This window comes from Macrotis lagotis, chromosome 8, assembly GCF_037893015.1.
Source record: "Macrotis lagotis isolate mMagLag1 chromosome 8, bilby.v1.9.chrom.fasta, whole genome shotgun sequence".
NCBI classification, from domain to species: Eukaryota; Metazoa; Chordata; class Mammalia; order Peramelemorphia; family Peramelidae; genus Macrotis; species Macrotis lagotis.
Window position 1 is genome coordinate 68084410 of NC_133665.1, and position 13451 is coordinate 68097860.

At 35.6% G+C, this 13451-nt stretch overlaps 1 protein-coding gene across 6 annotated transcripts in view; it reads right to left on the minus strand.

Annotated features, from left to right (window-relative positions):
• The window catches only part of SPATA6L (spermatogenesis associated 6 like), a 102385-nt gene that overhangs the window by 3799 nt on the left and 85135 nt on the right, over positions 1-13451 (minus strand). For 5 of the 6 annotated variants that reach the window (XM_074197462.1, XM_074197460.1, XM_074197465.1 and 2 more), the window contains 3 exons: positions 10171-10361; positions 7095-7188; positions 4010-4125 (listed from right to left, as the gene is read on the minus strand). In XM_074197462.1, coding sequence (XP_074053563.1) covers positions 4027-4125; positions 7095-7188; positions 10171-10361 — 384 coding nt within the window. In that variant the 3' untranslated portion in view covers positions 4010-4026. The remainder of the gene's footprint in view (positions 1-4009; positions 4126-7094; positions 7189-10170; positions 10362-13451) is intronic. The other variant, XM_074197461.1, reaches the window with a different exon arrangement.

A 13451-nucleotide genomic window follows, 5' to 3' on the forward strand; every position in this document is an offset into this window, starting at 1 on the left:
ATGATATTGTAAACACCTCACTTCTCCTGTTATAATTTTATCTCATCTAATTCTCAGAACAACACTGCAAGGTGTTGTAATTCCTCTTTCCCAGTTAAGGAAATTGAGGCAAACAGAGATTAAGTGATTTGTCCAGGTTCTTGAAACAAGTTGAACTGAGGTCTTCTGGACTCCAGACCAAATTCTCTCACCTAGATACTAGTAAAAAGGCAACTGGTTCTAATTCTTTCTTTTCTCTTACCTGGAGTGCTGATCCCTTTTTCTCCCTGTATCCCATCTTCCTTTCCCCATACAACTTTCATATCCCTGTCAAATTAATATTCCTAAAATGAATGTCTGACAACGTCCATCCTCTTCTCAAAAACCATCAGGAGCTCCTGTTTACCAAAAAACTATAAACTTCTTAGTCACTCCCTGAAGTCCTTCATGATTTAAGTACAGCCTGTTTTACCAATACTCTGCTTCTTGCACCCTATACTCCAATCAAACCTAAACCATTTGCTCAAGATCTAATCTTGACCTGCATTTTCCCACTATTTATGTCTTTGGACTTAGCGCCCTCATGAAAGAAATGGTCTCCCCTGACAAATCTACCTGCCAAAATGTTCCTTTAAGGCCTGGATGAGAGTCTCTCTCTCCTCTATTAGGTCTTCCCTGATTCCCAACCATCACCAAGTCATAAGAACCTTCCCCTTGTCATCTCTGATACTACTATAGACCACTCCTATGGACCTATCAAGTTGTAACTTATAGTTATTTATACATTTGACTTTAATACTTGATTATAAGCATCTTGAGAGTGGGGACTGTGCATTAAATCTCTGAATCCCCAGTGCCCACAGAGAACATATTAACATATATTCAATGAAAGGAATAAAATTTCTAAAGTGACCAATTTATCACTGGCAATTTGAAACTAAGAAAATGAACTGTAGCATTTAAAAGAGAACCAGATTTTTTAAAAGAACCCAAATGAAATGCAGTGATGAAAGAGCCACTATTGCCATATTCAAGCATTTCAAATGAATATTTAGTTGGTTCTAAAGAAACAATATATTAAGGGGAAATGTAATGAAGGACAATGTTTTATACTGACTCTATTATAAAGAGAAGATGCATTCCTAGGAAACCAAAATTCAGACTAAAAAAGATTAAAATTGCTCTTTATAGAAATCTGAGACAATGGTAGGAAATCTGCTAGATGTGGGTGGATAGGATGGCTTGAACATTCTAATAAGCCAAGTAGTTGAAACCCAATGCTTTAACTCATAAAGGAGGACTTCTGAGCTTTGTGGCTGGTCAGTTATCTGATAATTATATTTTTATCTGGATAAAAATACAGATATCTGGATAGTGGAAGATGAAGAAGAAAAATGAAAGCAATGCTAAGTATACAAAGAATCAGTTAGCTGAGGATGACTAGCTCAAGAATGAAACATAGATGGAAATGAGTCCTCATCTTCTTTAAAATACCAAAGGAACAATAACTTGGACCTAATAGAAGTTGAATGATCATTAGCAATGTTTCAGAAGCAGTCAGCACCAAGGTCAGCACCAAGGCCTGCTCCTGTTGCTGCTAATAAGTAGTTAGCTGGTTCAGCAAAGATTGCTAAAGTTGGTCTGCATTTATACCACCAATGTGAACTCATAACTAAGAGAATTATAGAATTTGAGATTTGAAAAGTGTCACAGAAGACCAAAAAGAAACATCGTTTTAAAGTCTTGTGCAAAATGCTCCTCCAGACTCTGCTTGAAGACCTCCAAAGTAGGAGGAACCTATCACTTTTTTGGACAACCTATTCAATTTTTGGACAGCTCTGATTGTTAGGAAGTTTAGGAAGCCTAAATCTGCCTTTCTGCAACTTTCATTCATTGTTCCTCAGACTAAACAGAACAAATTTAATCCCTCCTCCATATGACAGTCCTTCAAATACTCTTATTGTAAACTGAGTCTTTTCTTCTTCAAGCTTACCTTGCCCAATTCCTTCAAGCTAATTATCACATGACATAAACTAGACATTTTTCATTAGCTTGAATTTTTCAACTTGAACTTTCATCATAAAGACACTGCAGCTTTTCAACATTTTCCTTAAGCTGTGGCATCTAGAACTGAATGCACTATTCCAGATGAAGTCTGACAAAGGTAGAGTGCAAAGGAACTATCAACTCCCTCTTACTAAAAGCTATGCCTTTCTTAATGCAGCCAAAGCTCATTAGATTTTTTTAGCTGCCATATCACACTTCAGACTCATAATGAGCTCGCAACCCCCTCAAAAAATATTTTTCAAAAGAATTTTTTCTAACCATGTTACTCCCATTTTATAGTTGGGAAGTTACACTTTTGCACCCAAATTTAAAATGTCACATCTATCTCTACTGAATTTCATTTTATTTGATTCAGCCCAATGCTCTAGACTACCAAACTCTTTTTGAATATTGACTCTATCATTCAGCTATCCCTCTTCACCTGTAAATCAGGTGAGAATGCCATCTATACCATCCACAAATCCCCAGAGAATATCCATAGAGACCCTCTGCCACACTGACGTTAATGTACTAACAACTACTCTAAGTCTAGCCATTCAAACAATTCTAAAATTTTCTAACTATATAATAGTTCAATTTTCATATCTCTCCATCTCCTCCATAAGATTATCATAAGACACTTTTACAAAAATGATACTAGAAAAAAGATAAATTACATTTATAGCATTCTCAACAGACTATTTGAATAGGAAAGGCTGCCAATGGTACCAGCAAGTTTAATTAAACTGGCTGAATTTTAAGTTTTATACCATTTCGATTGCTCACAAAGTAAGAGTCATAACTTAGTGAGCCTTTCAGACATTAGAAGACATTCACTGAGGAAGAGTTATTACCACACTCAATATGTTTAACTAGACAGGTCAATTTTTGTTCCTATAAAAGCTCTAGCTTCCTCATAGAGCAAAAGTGAGATCCAGAGAAGACTCCAGTGTGGAAAGTTTGTCACTAAACATTTATTAAGTAGATGTTGTCTGAAAGCATTGTGTACAGCAAGACTATCCTATGGTTTATTCTGGTCATTATATCCTAACGCAACCTAAGATTGCATCAGTGTTGGGGTTGCCAAATCATACTGCTGATTCATATATATCTGGTAGTACACTAAAGTTCCACAAGCTATTATTTAGCTTCACTTCCCAATCCATACATTTATTTGCACATGATTCCTTAAACCAAAGTAGATTTTATATTTATCACAATTATATTTCCATGTTATGCTTGTTCCATAATTGTAGCTTTTTTCTTCTCTCCCAGCCTCAAGTCCTCTACAAATTTCACAAGAATGCTATCTCTGCCCTCATTCATGTCCTTGATAAAAATTTCAAAGAGTACAAGATCATACATAGCCCAGTGTCATATCTTCTAGAGTGCTTTCCCTTCCTCCTTTGTCTTACTCCTAGGTAAAGAAAATGCCTTATTCTTTGAATGTCTCAGACTATTATTTTATTTCTCCTAAGTTTTTAATCATATTGTAATTTATATATGAGGGATACTTACTTCATTCCTTTACTAAACAGAAAACTCCTTGAGGATAGAGATTGTCTCTTTTCGTCCTTGTATCTTTTCTCCCCTACAGTATGCAACATTTTGCCTTGGGCATCGTAGGCACTTAATAAATATTTGTTCTTTCTCATTGAACTGAATGGTTTTGAATGGAAACTCTTTACAGTGACATTTCATTAACTGAAATCCCTAGTTTCTGTTGAACAGAAAAGTGCAGATCAAAAAAGCAGTGGACCAAGGTTGAAAGAATAAATATCTTTAAAATGTCAATGTTGAAAGACAAAGGAAAAAGCTTGTTGGACTGTGAATAATAAGCATCATACTAAAGAAAGAAAGGTCATCATCCTTTATTTTCCTTTCAATATTTCCCTACTTTGAAAAATTAATAAATTTTGCTTTGATATTAAGCAACATTTAGTAAGTAAATTGAAAGATAAAAAATATAGCTTAAGCTGCTTACCTACAAGTGTCAATCACTTAGAAATATCTGCACTCAAAAGGTTCGTGTAGTAGGGAACGCCTCAGATAGGGGGTCCTTCTTCCAAGGATTTCATCAACTTCAGAGTCAGTTACTCCCTACAAAAGAATGCAGGAGCTAGTTAGCCCCATCTTTCATTCATACAAACATTATCATATATCCAGATCAAAGAAAACAAAATGAACAAAAAAAATGAACTGTACAAAGAAGAAATAAAATAATGCACTGTCATAGGAATTGGGAAATGAATTTGTCCCTATCGTCATCTGTTCTGTCTGGATTTTTCAGCATGATATAGTGGTCAGTTTCTAGACTTAAGAGGCAGAAAAGATCAGGGTTCAAATTCTGTCTTTCATCCTTATTAACTTTGGACAAGTCATCTAACCTCTCTAAACCTCAGTTTTTTTAACTGTAGGAATAGTTTTGGAGTAATAATATTTTCACTGACTATCTCACAGAAGTGTTAAGAGGGAAAGGATTTGTAAACTTTAAAGTTTACATAAATGCAAGTAGTTATTATTCGAGCATAAATGCAAGTAGTTATTATTCGAGCTCTTAATACAATCATCTAACTCCAGAACCCAGAAACCAGTTAGTAAGAAGTTAAAGCATTTGTGAGACAGGGAGCTACAGTTGGACTTCTTCCAGCCCATACATGCCTAGAAGTATCTGAAATTCAACACCAAAGAGACAAGTAATGGAAGTGTAAGGCTAGGAATAAGGAAAGAAACATAATACACAGTAAGCAGATGAGAAAAAGTAGGCATGGTCTTGGACTCTTGGACATTTGACTCAAGGTAATCTGAACATAATGAAAGCTTACAAGGAGCTTTCAGGTAAGCAAAGAAAGAATGAAAAACTAAAAATGAAGGTGGAAAGAAAAGAGTACAGGTATGTATATAAAAGAATATTAACATTGGAAGATCAGAATTCTAAATCCCTAATGAGAGGAAGAGTGCTTTGCCCATTTTGTATAAAATATTATTTCACTAACTATATGTAATATATACATAAAATATATAAAAATATATATCAAACCATGTTTGCTATTGATTGGGTTTGGGGGTTTGTTTGTTTGTTTTTTGCAAGGCAGTGGGATTAAGTGATTTGCCCAAGGCCACACAGCTAGGTAATTATTAAGTGTCTGAGGCCAGATTTGAACTTAGATCCTCCTGACTCCAGGGCTGGTGCTCTATCCATTGAGATACCTAACCACCCCTTGAAAGCTTTTTTTATAATGCATTTCTTTCACTAAAATGAAATGCAGCTTTAATGTCTTCCCCATGTTCAATAAAATCACAAAAGATTTTTTATATTAATATATGAAAATAACATTTATTTAATAAACTGCAGAGTATTGACATTAAGAAACAGGAATATGTATGTTCATCTTCAGTATTTGCCTGTGTCACAGAAGATGTGCTGCCCAAATATGGTAAAGTTCTCCAATTGTTCTTAACCATAAATGTCATTATATTAATCACATTGAACTCAAGAACTTCAGAACTTTTTCAGGGAAAAGCATAACTCTTAGACCAGATTGGTCTAAGTATTCACATTAGGAAAAAAAAATAGATGAGAAGTACTTAGACTATGACACGCAGCCCATTCAATTTACCCATTGGTATTTATCCCTTGGACAGGTACTATGGCTAAACAATGATCTATGCCCAAATAGGATGACATTAGGTTGCCTTATACTTAGAAGAGTATGTTGCGTGTTTTTAGTTATTCTAAAGTGTATAGTCACAAAGACCTCCTTTTTTAAGTTCAATTTTCTCTCAATGACACCATATGACTGTGAATCAGAGAGCACCATGATCCAAAAAGAATCACAATGACAAATTTTTCAAAAGGCAATGGAAAAGACTCACTGGGCTTAAGAAGGCCTATTACCAGCAAAGACTTGTGCATAGAAAAACTAATTAAGATATATTAAGGGCATATATGACTCAAAAAAGAGGTAACCAAGTCATGAAGCAAATTTTTTTTAAAATAATTAGACAGCCTGACTGTTGCATTAGTCCCATCTAACGCATAAGGTAGTGAAAAGAAAAATAAACAGATAGAATTCCACTGTGACAAATCCTTTGTGAAGGATTCATAGGGGAAAAAAAGCATAGAAAATAATTTCACAGGATGAGAAGATAGATACAAAGAATGCCCACAACAATGAAATCATAGATTCAGCAAAGGACCAAATTCATTAAAAATGTTCATTTAATAAGTCTGTTACTCCTAAGGTGATTTAACAAGTACAAAAGTGAAAGAATAATCTTAACTAAGTCATTATGCTATGGTAGCAATGACTATCAATGACTCACTTGCATCTAAAATTGTAAAAGTCACTAGAATATTTACAATCTCAGCAAAAGGCAGATTATCAAGAGTTTCTGTTCATGGATTATAAACTCATTTTATAAATAAGATGAATGGCAAAAATGTCTCCATGAAATCAACTCTAAGAATTCTTTCTTTCTCCCATCCTTGCTTTCCTTAGTTGTACCTCTTTGTGGATAGCAAATACAAATCTGTTCTACCTCATACTGTGCTTTTTGGTCCTTGGTGTCAAATGGGCCATGGCCAATAGGCAAATTACAATCTTATATCAATTTCAAAAGAACTTTAAGTTAACAGAACATACATACAGGTTCAACTGACACAAAAATATAAGATCAGGTGAAACTCACAGTGATTAATTTTCACAAAAAAAAATGTACAAAATCAACAACCACAGGAAAATGCTCCAAACTACTAATTATACCAACTTTGAAGTTTCACTTCATATACACCAAATGGGCAAAGACAATAAAAAGACATAAATGGTAGAAAATGGATGATTATAGGAAGAATGGTACACTAGTCAATACCTTGAGTGAAGTTATGAATTAAGCCAACTGGTCTAGAAAATGATTAGGCATTAGGAAAGAAAAGACATCAGGAAGACTGTGATGTTTAAGAAAAAGCAGCAATAAAAAAAGAAAAATTAATAAACAGAGACCTGTGATCACAGGAAAGAGTCACTTATCTCAGTTCTTTTGCCAACAACTATCTAGTTTTAACTGACCAGGCAGAGTCGTTGTCGGGCTTTTCGAGAGGTCAGAAGATCCCGTACCCTTTCATGAATCTTCTCCCAAGCTAAGCGAGAGCTGCAGCACAACCTGTCAAAAAAGATTAAATATCAAATTCCAGATCTCTTTCATCAAAGAGCTCTCCATCCTCTCCCAGAGATATATGACAAACTAGGACCCTAGAATCTTAATTCAGCCCATAAATAACACTGAGGAAGAGGGGAAACTCTAAAACTCTAAAACTTGTCCATGCCCATCATTATTTTTCATGTAATGAAAATCACAGTTACTGTTGTCTAAAAATACCTAAAAATTTTACTTAACAACTGAAAATATTAATTTATTAAGTTGCTACATTAGTGATAGGTCAGTGGGTTGGGTCATGAGGCTGATAAAACCAAAACTGCAGGTTTGATTCTTTGAAACCTTGTTCACAAACTGCAACCTTAAGTCCAGCTAGTCACTTGGCAAATATTAACCCTGTTAAGCTACTCCTTCCCAAGATATTCTCTCTCCTTCCTTGTCTCCTCTACACTAAGTTTTCCTCCTATCTTTTGTACCATTCCTTCTCTGTCTCCTCTGTTATATCAACATCTCCTACTCTCTAAAGGCATATACCAAGGCTTTTTCCCTGGATACCTTTCATTCCTCTACACTTTCTCCCTGGTGATCTCATCTGCTCCCTCAGGGTCAGTTATCAAACCTATGTCCCAAATTTATAAACTCAATTCTACTTTTTCTTCTCAACTCTAGTATCGTATCTCAAAATGCAAGATATTGGAGGCAACTAGATGGTACAGTGGATAGAGCACCAACCTTGGAGTCAGGAGAACCTGGGTTCAAATTGGCTTCAGACACATAATACTTAGCTGTATGACCTTGGGCAAGTCACTTAACATCTTGCCAAAAAAATGCAAGATGTTATCAAATGATTTCCCACTGGTACCTCAAATTCAACATATTCAAAACTGGACTCATCATCTTCTCCATTTAAACTAAAAAATACTTAAACTAAACCCATCTCCAAACTTCTATACTAATGTTGACATCACCATGACACACAGAGCAAAAAGAGACACATATCTCCCATAACCAATCAGTTGTGGAGTCTTCTCAATTCTAGCTTCACATCATGCCTTGTATCCAAACTCTTCTCTTTGCTCACTAGAAGACTTTTTTCATTATATAAATAGTCTATTTGTTTTCCAATTACATACTATGGTAGTTTCTACCAATCATTTTTTTGCAAGGTTTTGAGTTATACAAATTTTTTTCCTTCTCTCTCTCTCTTCCCTCTCCCTCCTCCCAATAGAAGGCAATCCGATATAGTCTTTACATTTGCATCCATGACATGCATAGATCAAAAATGAATGCATTTTAAAAGAAGAAACAGATCCAAAAGGAAGAAAGAAAACATTATAGATGTTTTATAGAAAATTATTTAATAATAAGACAACTTTTAAAATTAAAGGTAAGTTTTGGTTGCTCACTAGGTTTTAAAAAGCACTAAAATTTTAAGCAATTCAGTTGTGAAAAGCACATTTTTTCATAACATTCATTTTTTTTCCATTACCTCCTTCTTGAACAATAGCTTCTTATTTGTTCTCCCCCCTTGCATTCGATCCTATCCATCCATTACACAGCTGTCAAAAGAATATTATCAAGGCAGATATAACCATGCCACCATTATCTGCCAAATTTAGTCTGAACTCCTTAACATGACCCTCAATCTGACTGAATCTCACATTTCCAATATTAACTCTAACCACCTATATTTACCATAGATTCTGACCGAAAAGCTATTCACTGTTTCCTATATACACATAGTAACTTCCTATTTCTCCATCTTTATTCAGATCATTGACTTTTTGTCACCTGTCCCTTTCCAACAGTTAAAATCTTACCTATATCCTGTAAAGCCCAGCTCAAGTGCTCACCTCCATCAAGCCTTTCCACATCATCCTAGTCAGAAATAATCTCTTCTTTCTCCACATTCTTATAGAATTTTGGAACAATTTAAATGTCAGTTTAGTATTACAGAGCCCAGGCTTGAGTTCCTGCTTAGTCACTAGGTAAGCTATGTGACCACATAAAGGTCATTTCACTTTACAAGACATTATTTATGTTGTTAGGCAAAATACTTTGCTGAAATTTTTCTTACATATATGCTAATGTTAAATATACTTGATTTTATGCTTATTTTCTCTAAATTAAAGAGGATACTCAAAAGTTTTATCACTGTACACTTTATGTTTAAATGATTCTTTCTGCAAATCTATTTTTATTCCAAAATCAACAGATCTTATAATTTCTGGAAAACTTTCTGCATTTACCTTCAATAATGGCATATGCTATTTTCCCTTGTTTATTCCAGACTTATTTTGGAATATATATCATCTGGGTTCTGATAATATCTACCCAGTGGAGTATTTTGGGAATGCCTGTGTTCTTTTGAATATATTGTTTTTTCTTCCCTTCTTTATCACTGGAAGTACCCAGAAAAGAAAATTAAGTAAAAAAATAAGCATCCTATGACAAAACATTAGGCCTCTTAAAAATACTTATCTTTTTATGTCCTATTCCTTGGTATATCCCTTGAAAAAGATCAAATATTCATAATTCCCAGCTCTCTATAAACCTTCATAATTTTTAAGTGTTTTTGTTTGTGACATGATCCATACATCTGTGGTCTTAGTTATGCTATTCAGTATTAGGCAAAAAATTCTACTTCCATGGTAGGCCTTCAAAGAAGTAATTGTTTAATTCTAACCTCCCAAAAATTTACAAGCAAAATATTTTAAAGAAGTTAATTTCCAGGGGCAGCTAGGTGGCACAGTGGATAGAGCACCAGCCCTGGAGTCAGGAGGACCTGAGTTCAAATGCATGCTCAGACACTTAGCTATGTGACCTTGGGCAAGTCACTTAACCCCATTGACTTAAATTTAAAAAAAATTTTAAATTAATAAAAAAAAAATTTTAAATGGGGGGGCTGTTTTTTTTAAAAAGTTAACTTCTGATCTCCTAATAATAAACTCTCAAGCAAAAGGACTGGAATTATTCTACAATGCAAACCTGTGTGAATGAGGGTAATAATTCAGATGTGGATTAGGTGATTGATAGTGATGGGCAGTGCATGAAGATTTATGGTGAAAATTGCGATCCCCTTGGTTATCATGGCCAGTTGTGGTCTTTCCAAGTTTATCTGAATATGGAGATGACAATTCACGCCTCCAAGCATTTGATTCGTCTTGATTCCTTAACATCTGAAAGACGACAAGCTTTATTAGTTTTTTTAATTGAGGAAAGATAAGAAATTTAGGAAAAGGGAAAAAATCTAAGTATTCAGTCATCTCCTAAAAAAAAGAAATAAAAAATAAAATGCAAATGCAAATAAATGGTATAATGTGTCTGTAGTCATGAAGTAAAATCTTGGGGGGATAGAAAGATCCAGTTTCCTTTCAATACTTTCAGAGGTCTGTGAATTCATCAATATTGGGCTCCCTCTGTGAGGATCTCCACCCTTCCTTGCTCTAATAAAAGTTCTTCATAGGTGTCTGTGGTCAAAAGAATTCATTAACTGGTGATCAGTATCTTTGCTGAACTTCTTCATATCTGGACAGAAGACACATCAATGAATGACCAATGAACATCCTCCAAGAATATCTAGAATTTTTCAATTCTAACTATACATGGATTGAGATGCTGTAAATAGATTGTAAATACATGGCTTGATATGCTTGATAATAGAGACCTTTTTTTTGCCTTCTTTTGTCTTCCCAGGACATCATTCAGTGCAAGGGGTCCATTGGACAGTTGGTGATGCAAGAATGAAGAAGAGAGAATATGACTGGATAAAAAGATCTGAGAATCAAATTAGTCCAGATCTGAGAATCACCTGCATGGGGATGGTGACTGAATCCATGACAGCTGATGAGATGTCCAAGTGAAATAGTATAAAGGAAAAGGAGAAGAAGGAACCAAGACCAAGACAGAGCTGTAAGGGACACCCATGGTTAGTAGGCATGACCCAGATGAAGATCCAGCAAAGGAGATTATGGAGGAGCAATAAGACAACAAGATGGAGAAGAGAACCAGGACAAAGCACTATTATGAAAACCTAGAGAGAAAAATGTCTCAAGAGCAGGCAGGTCAATAGTGTCAAAGGCTGGAGAGGTTTAGAAGGATAAGAACAAAGAAAAGGCCAGAAAATTTGACAACTATGAGATTATTATTAAGTATTCAATCAATGATGACTGCCTCATTTTTTTGGAACTGTTTCAGTAAGGGAACTCTAATTACAGTAAGTGCTTGGCAAGGCAAGGCAAGATAGGTAAGTGAATTAGGAGACAAGGAACTAGAGAGAAAAGGATAGTGAAGAGTTGAATTGAGTTACTAAGGGATCTAAATGCCGAAGGGAGGAGAATATGATCAGTGCAGAGGTTAAGAACCTGGGGGGAAAGGGATAAAGAGATTGAAAATACCAATAAAATGAAGGAGTTTAGGGGTTGCAAGGCAGAAAGAAATGTGGAATGATAACAGATTATGATCAGATAAAGGAATTTCATAGTTCACAAGCAAGGAAATGGAACAGTTATTCAGGATGTCAAAAATGATTATCTCTATGTGTGGCTGAGGAGAATTGAAAGAGCAGGTCATGAGAACTGAGTTAGGTTAAGGAACTGGGGAGTTAAAGTGTGTGAAGGAGTAAAAATATGTTGCGGTCCCCCAAGTTTGAGAAGAGGAATTTGGGAGAAGAGAAAGACTATGAGAAAACCACTAAACACACTGAGGAAAGGAAAGTATCCTGTAGATTGGTAAATAACAACTACCAGAATATTGATTAGATGATAATTTCTGATTGACTGAAACTCAAAGAGAGAGAGAGAGAGAGATTATTGAGTGTTAATGGCAGAAAGGGAGGACATGACAATAGGGAGGCAAGGAGTATTTTAAATCCTCCTCCAAGGAAGATATAAGTGAAAGCACAATCAGTGCTAAAGAGAATAACCAGATAAGCTGTGTCATCAGATGGGAGCCTGGTTGGCAGCTAGGTGGCACAGTGAAGAGAGCACCAACCCTGGAGTCAGGAGGATCTGAGTTCAAATAGGACCTCAAACAATTAATAATTACCTAGTGGTGCGGCCTTGGGCAAGTCACTTAACCCCATTGCCTTGCAAAAAAAAAAACAGATGGGAGTCAGGTCTCAGTGAGGGCAAGAAGATGAAAGGAGCGAGAAAGGAAAGCTTTAAAATGAAAAAGCTTGACTTCTTTACAAAAAGCATTTATTCCAGGGGGCACAGTGAAAGGAGTGGGTCATTTCAGAGTGGCATGTGGTGGGGAGGTGATGAAAAATTTGAGAACAGGGAGTGGACAATGGTGGATGCTGAATGGAGCTTGTACAATACCAGCTGGGTGGTTCAAAATCACTGGCTATGGATAGAGTATGAAGAGTAGGAAATATTGGTCATTAAGAGAGAAATTGTAAAAAGAAGGCAGAGTAAGACAGGAAACTATCTGGTTCTCCCAAATTCTCCAATTAACTTAAAATAATGCTTTCAAAGTGTGGCAAAAATGATAAAAAGTTGCGGTAAAACAGTCAATCAGCTTAAGAAAATTTGGAATGATATTAAGATAGATCTGATCCACTGGAGTATGGTTTGGTCAGACTGAAGTGCAAAATTAGTAACAGTAAGCCCTGTGTAGGCAATTGCCTAATTTTGGTTTCAGGGCAGAAGGTTAAAATGATCTTTACAGTCACCTGAGGGCCCATAGAGTGCAGGAACATTTCTAGGAAGAAGTACTTGGGGCCCTGGTTGAGGTTCAGGGGCAGAGGGGAGTCTCTGAGATCACTTATAACTAAGACATGAACCTGAGGAATGGTTTTCTACATCTGGTCTTGGATTATAGAACAATGGAAAAACCAAAATGTGAAAGGCCCCAGAGAGAATTAAAAAAAAAAACAGCATGAAAAACCTGATGCCTGAGACATTATTCCACACACCCTGGAAATAGAGCCCAACCTTAACATAAACTTTACAGTCAATAAATAGTTTTTTAAAAAAAGAGAGAAAAAAAGAAACTGACTACAGGTGACTATTATGGTAATAGAGAAGATCAGGGTTCAAATTCAGAAGACAAAATAGCTTTTTTGTAAAGCTTTAAAGAAAAATGTTTAAAAAGTCTTCTTTAAGAGAAATTTAATAGGGGCAGCTAGGTGGCACAGTGGATACAGTGCTGGCCCTGGAGTCAGAAGGACCTGAGTTCAGGTCTGGCTTCAGATACTCAATAATTACCTAGCTGTGTGACTCTGGGCAAGTCACTTAATCCCATTGCCTTGCAAAAAAAAAAAAAAG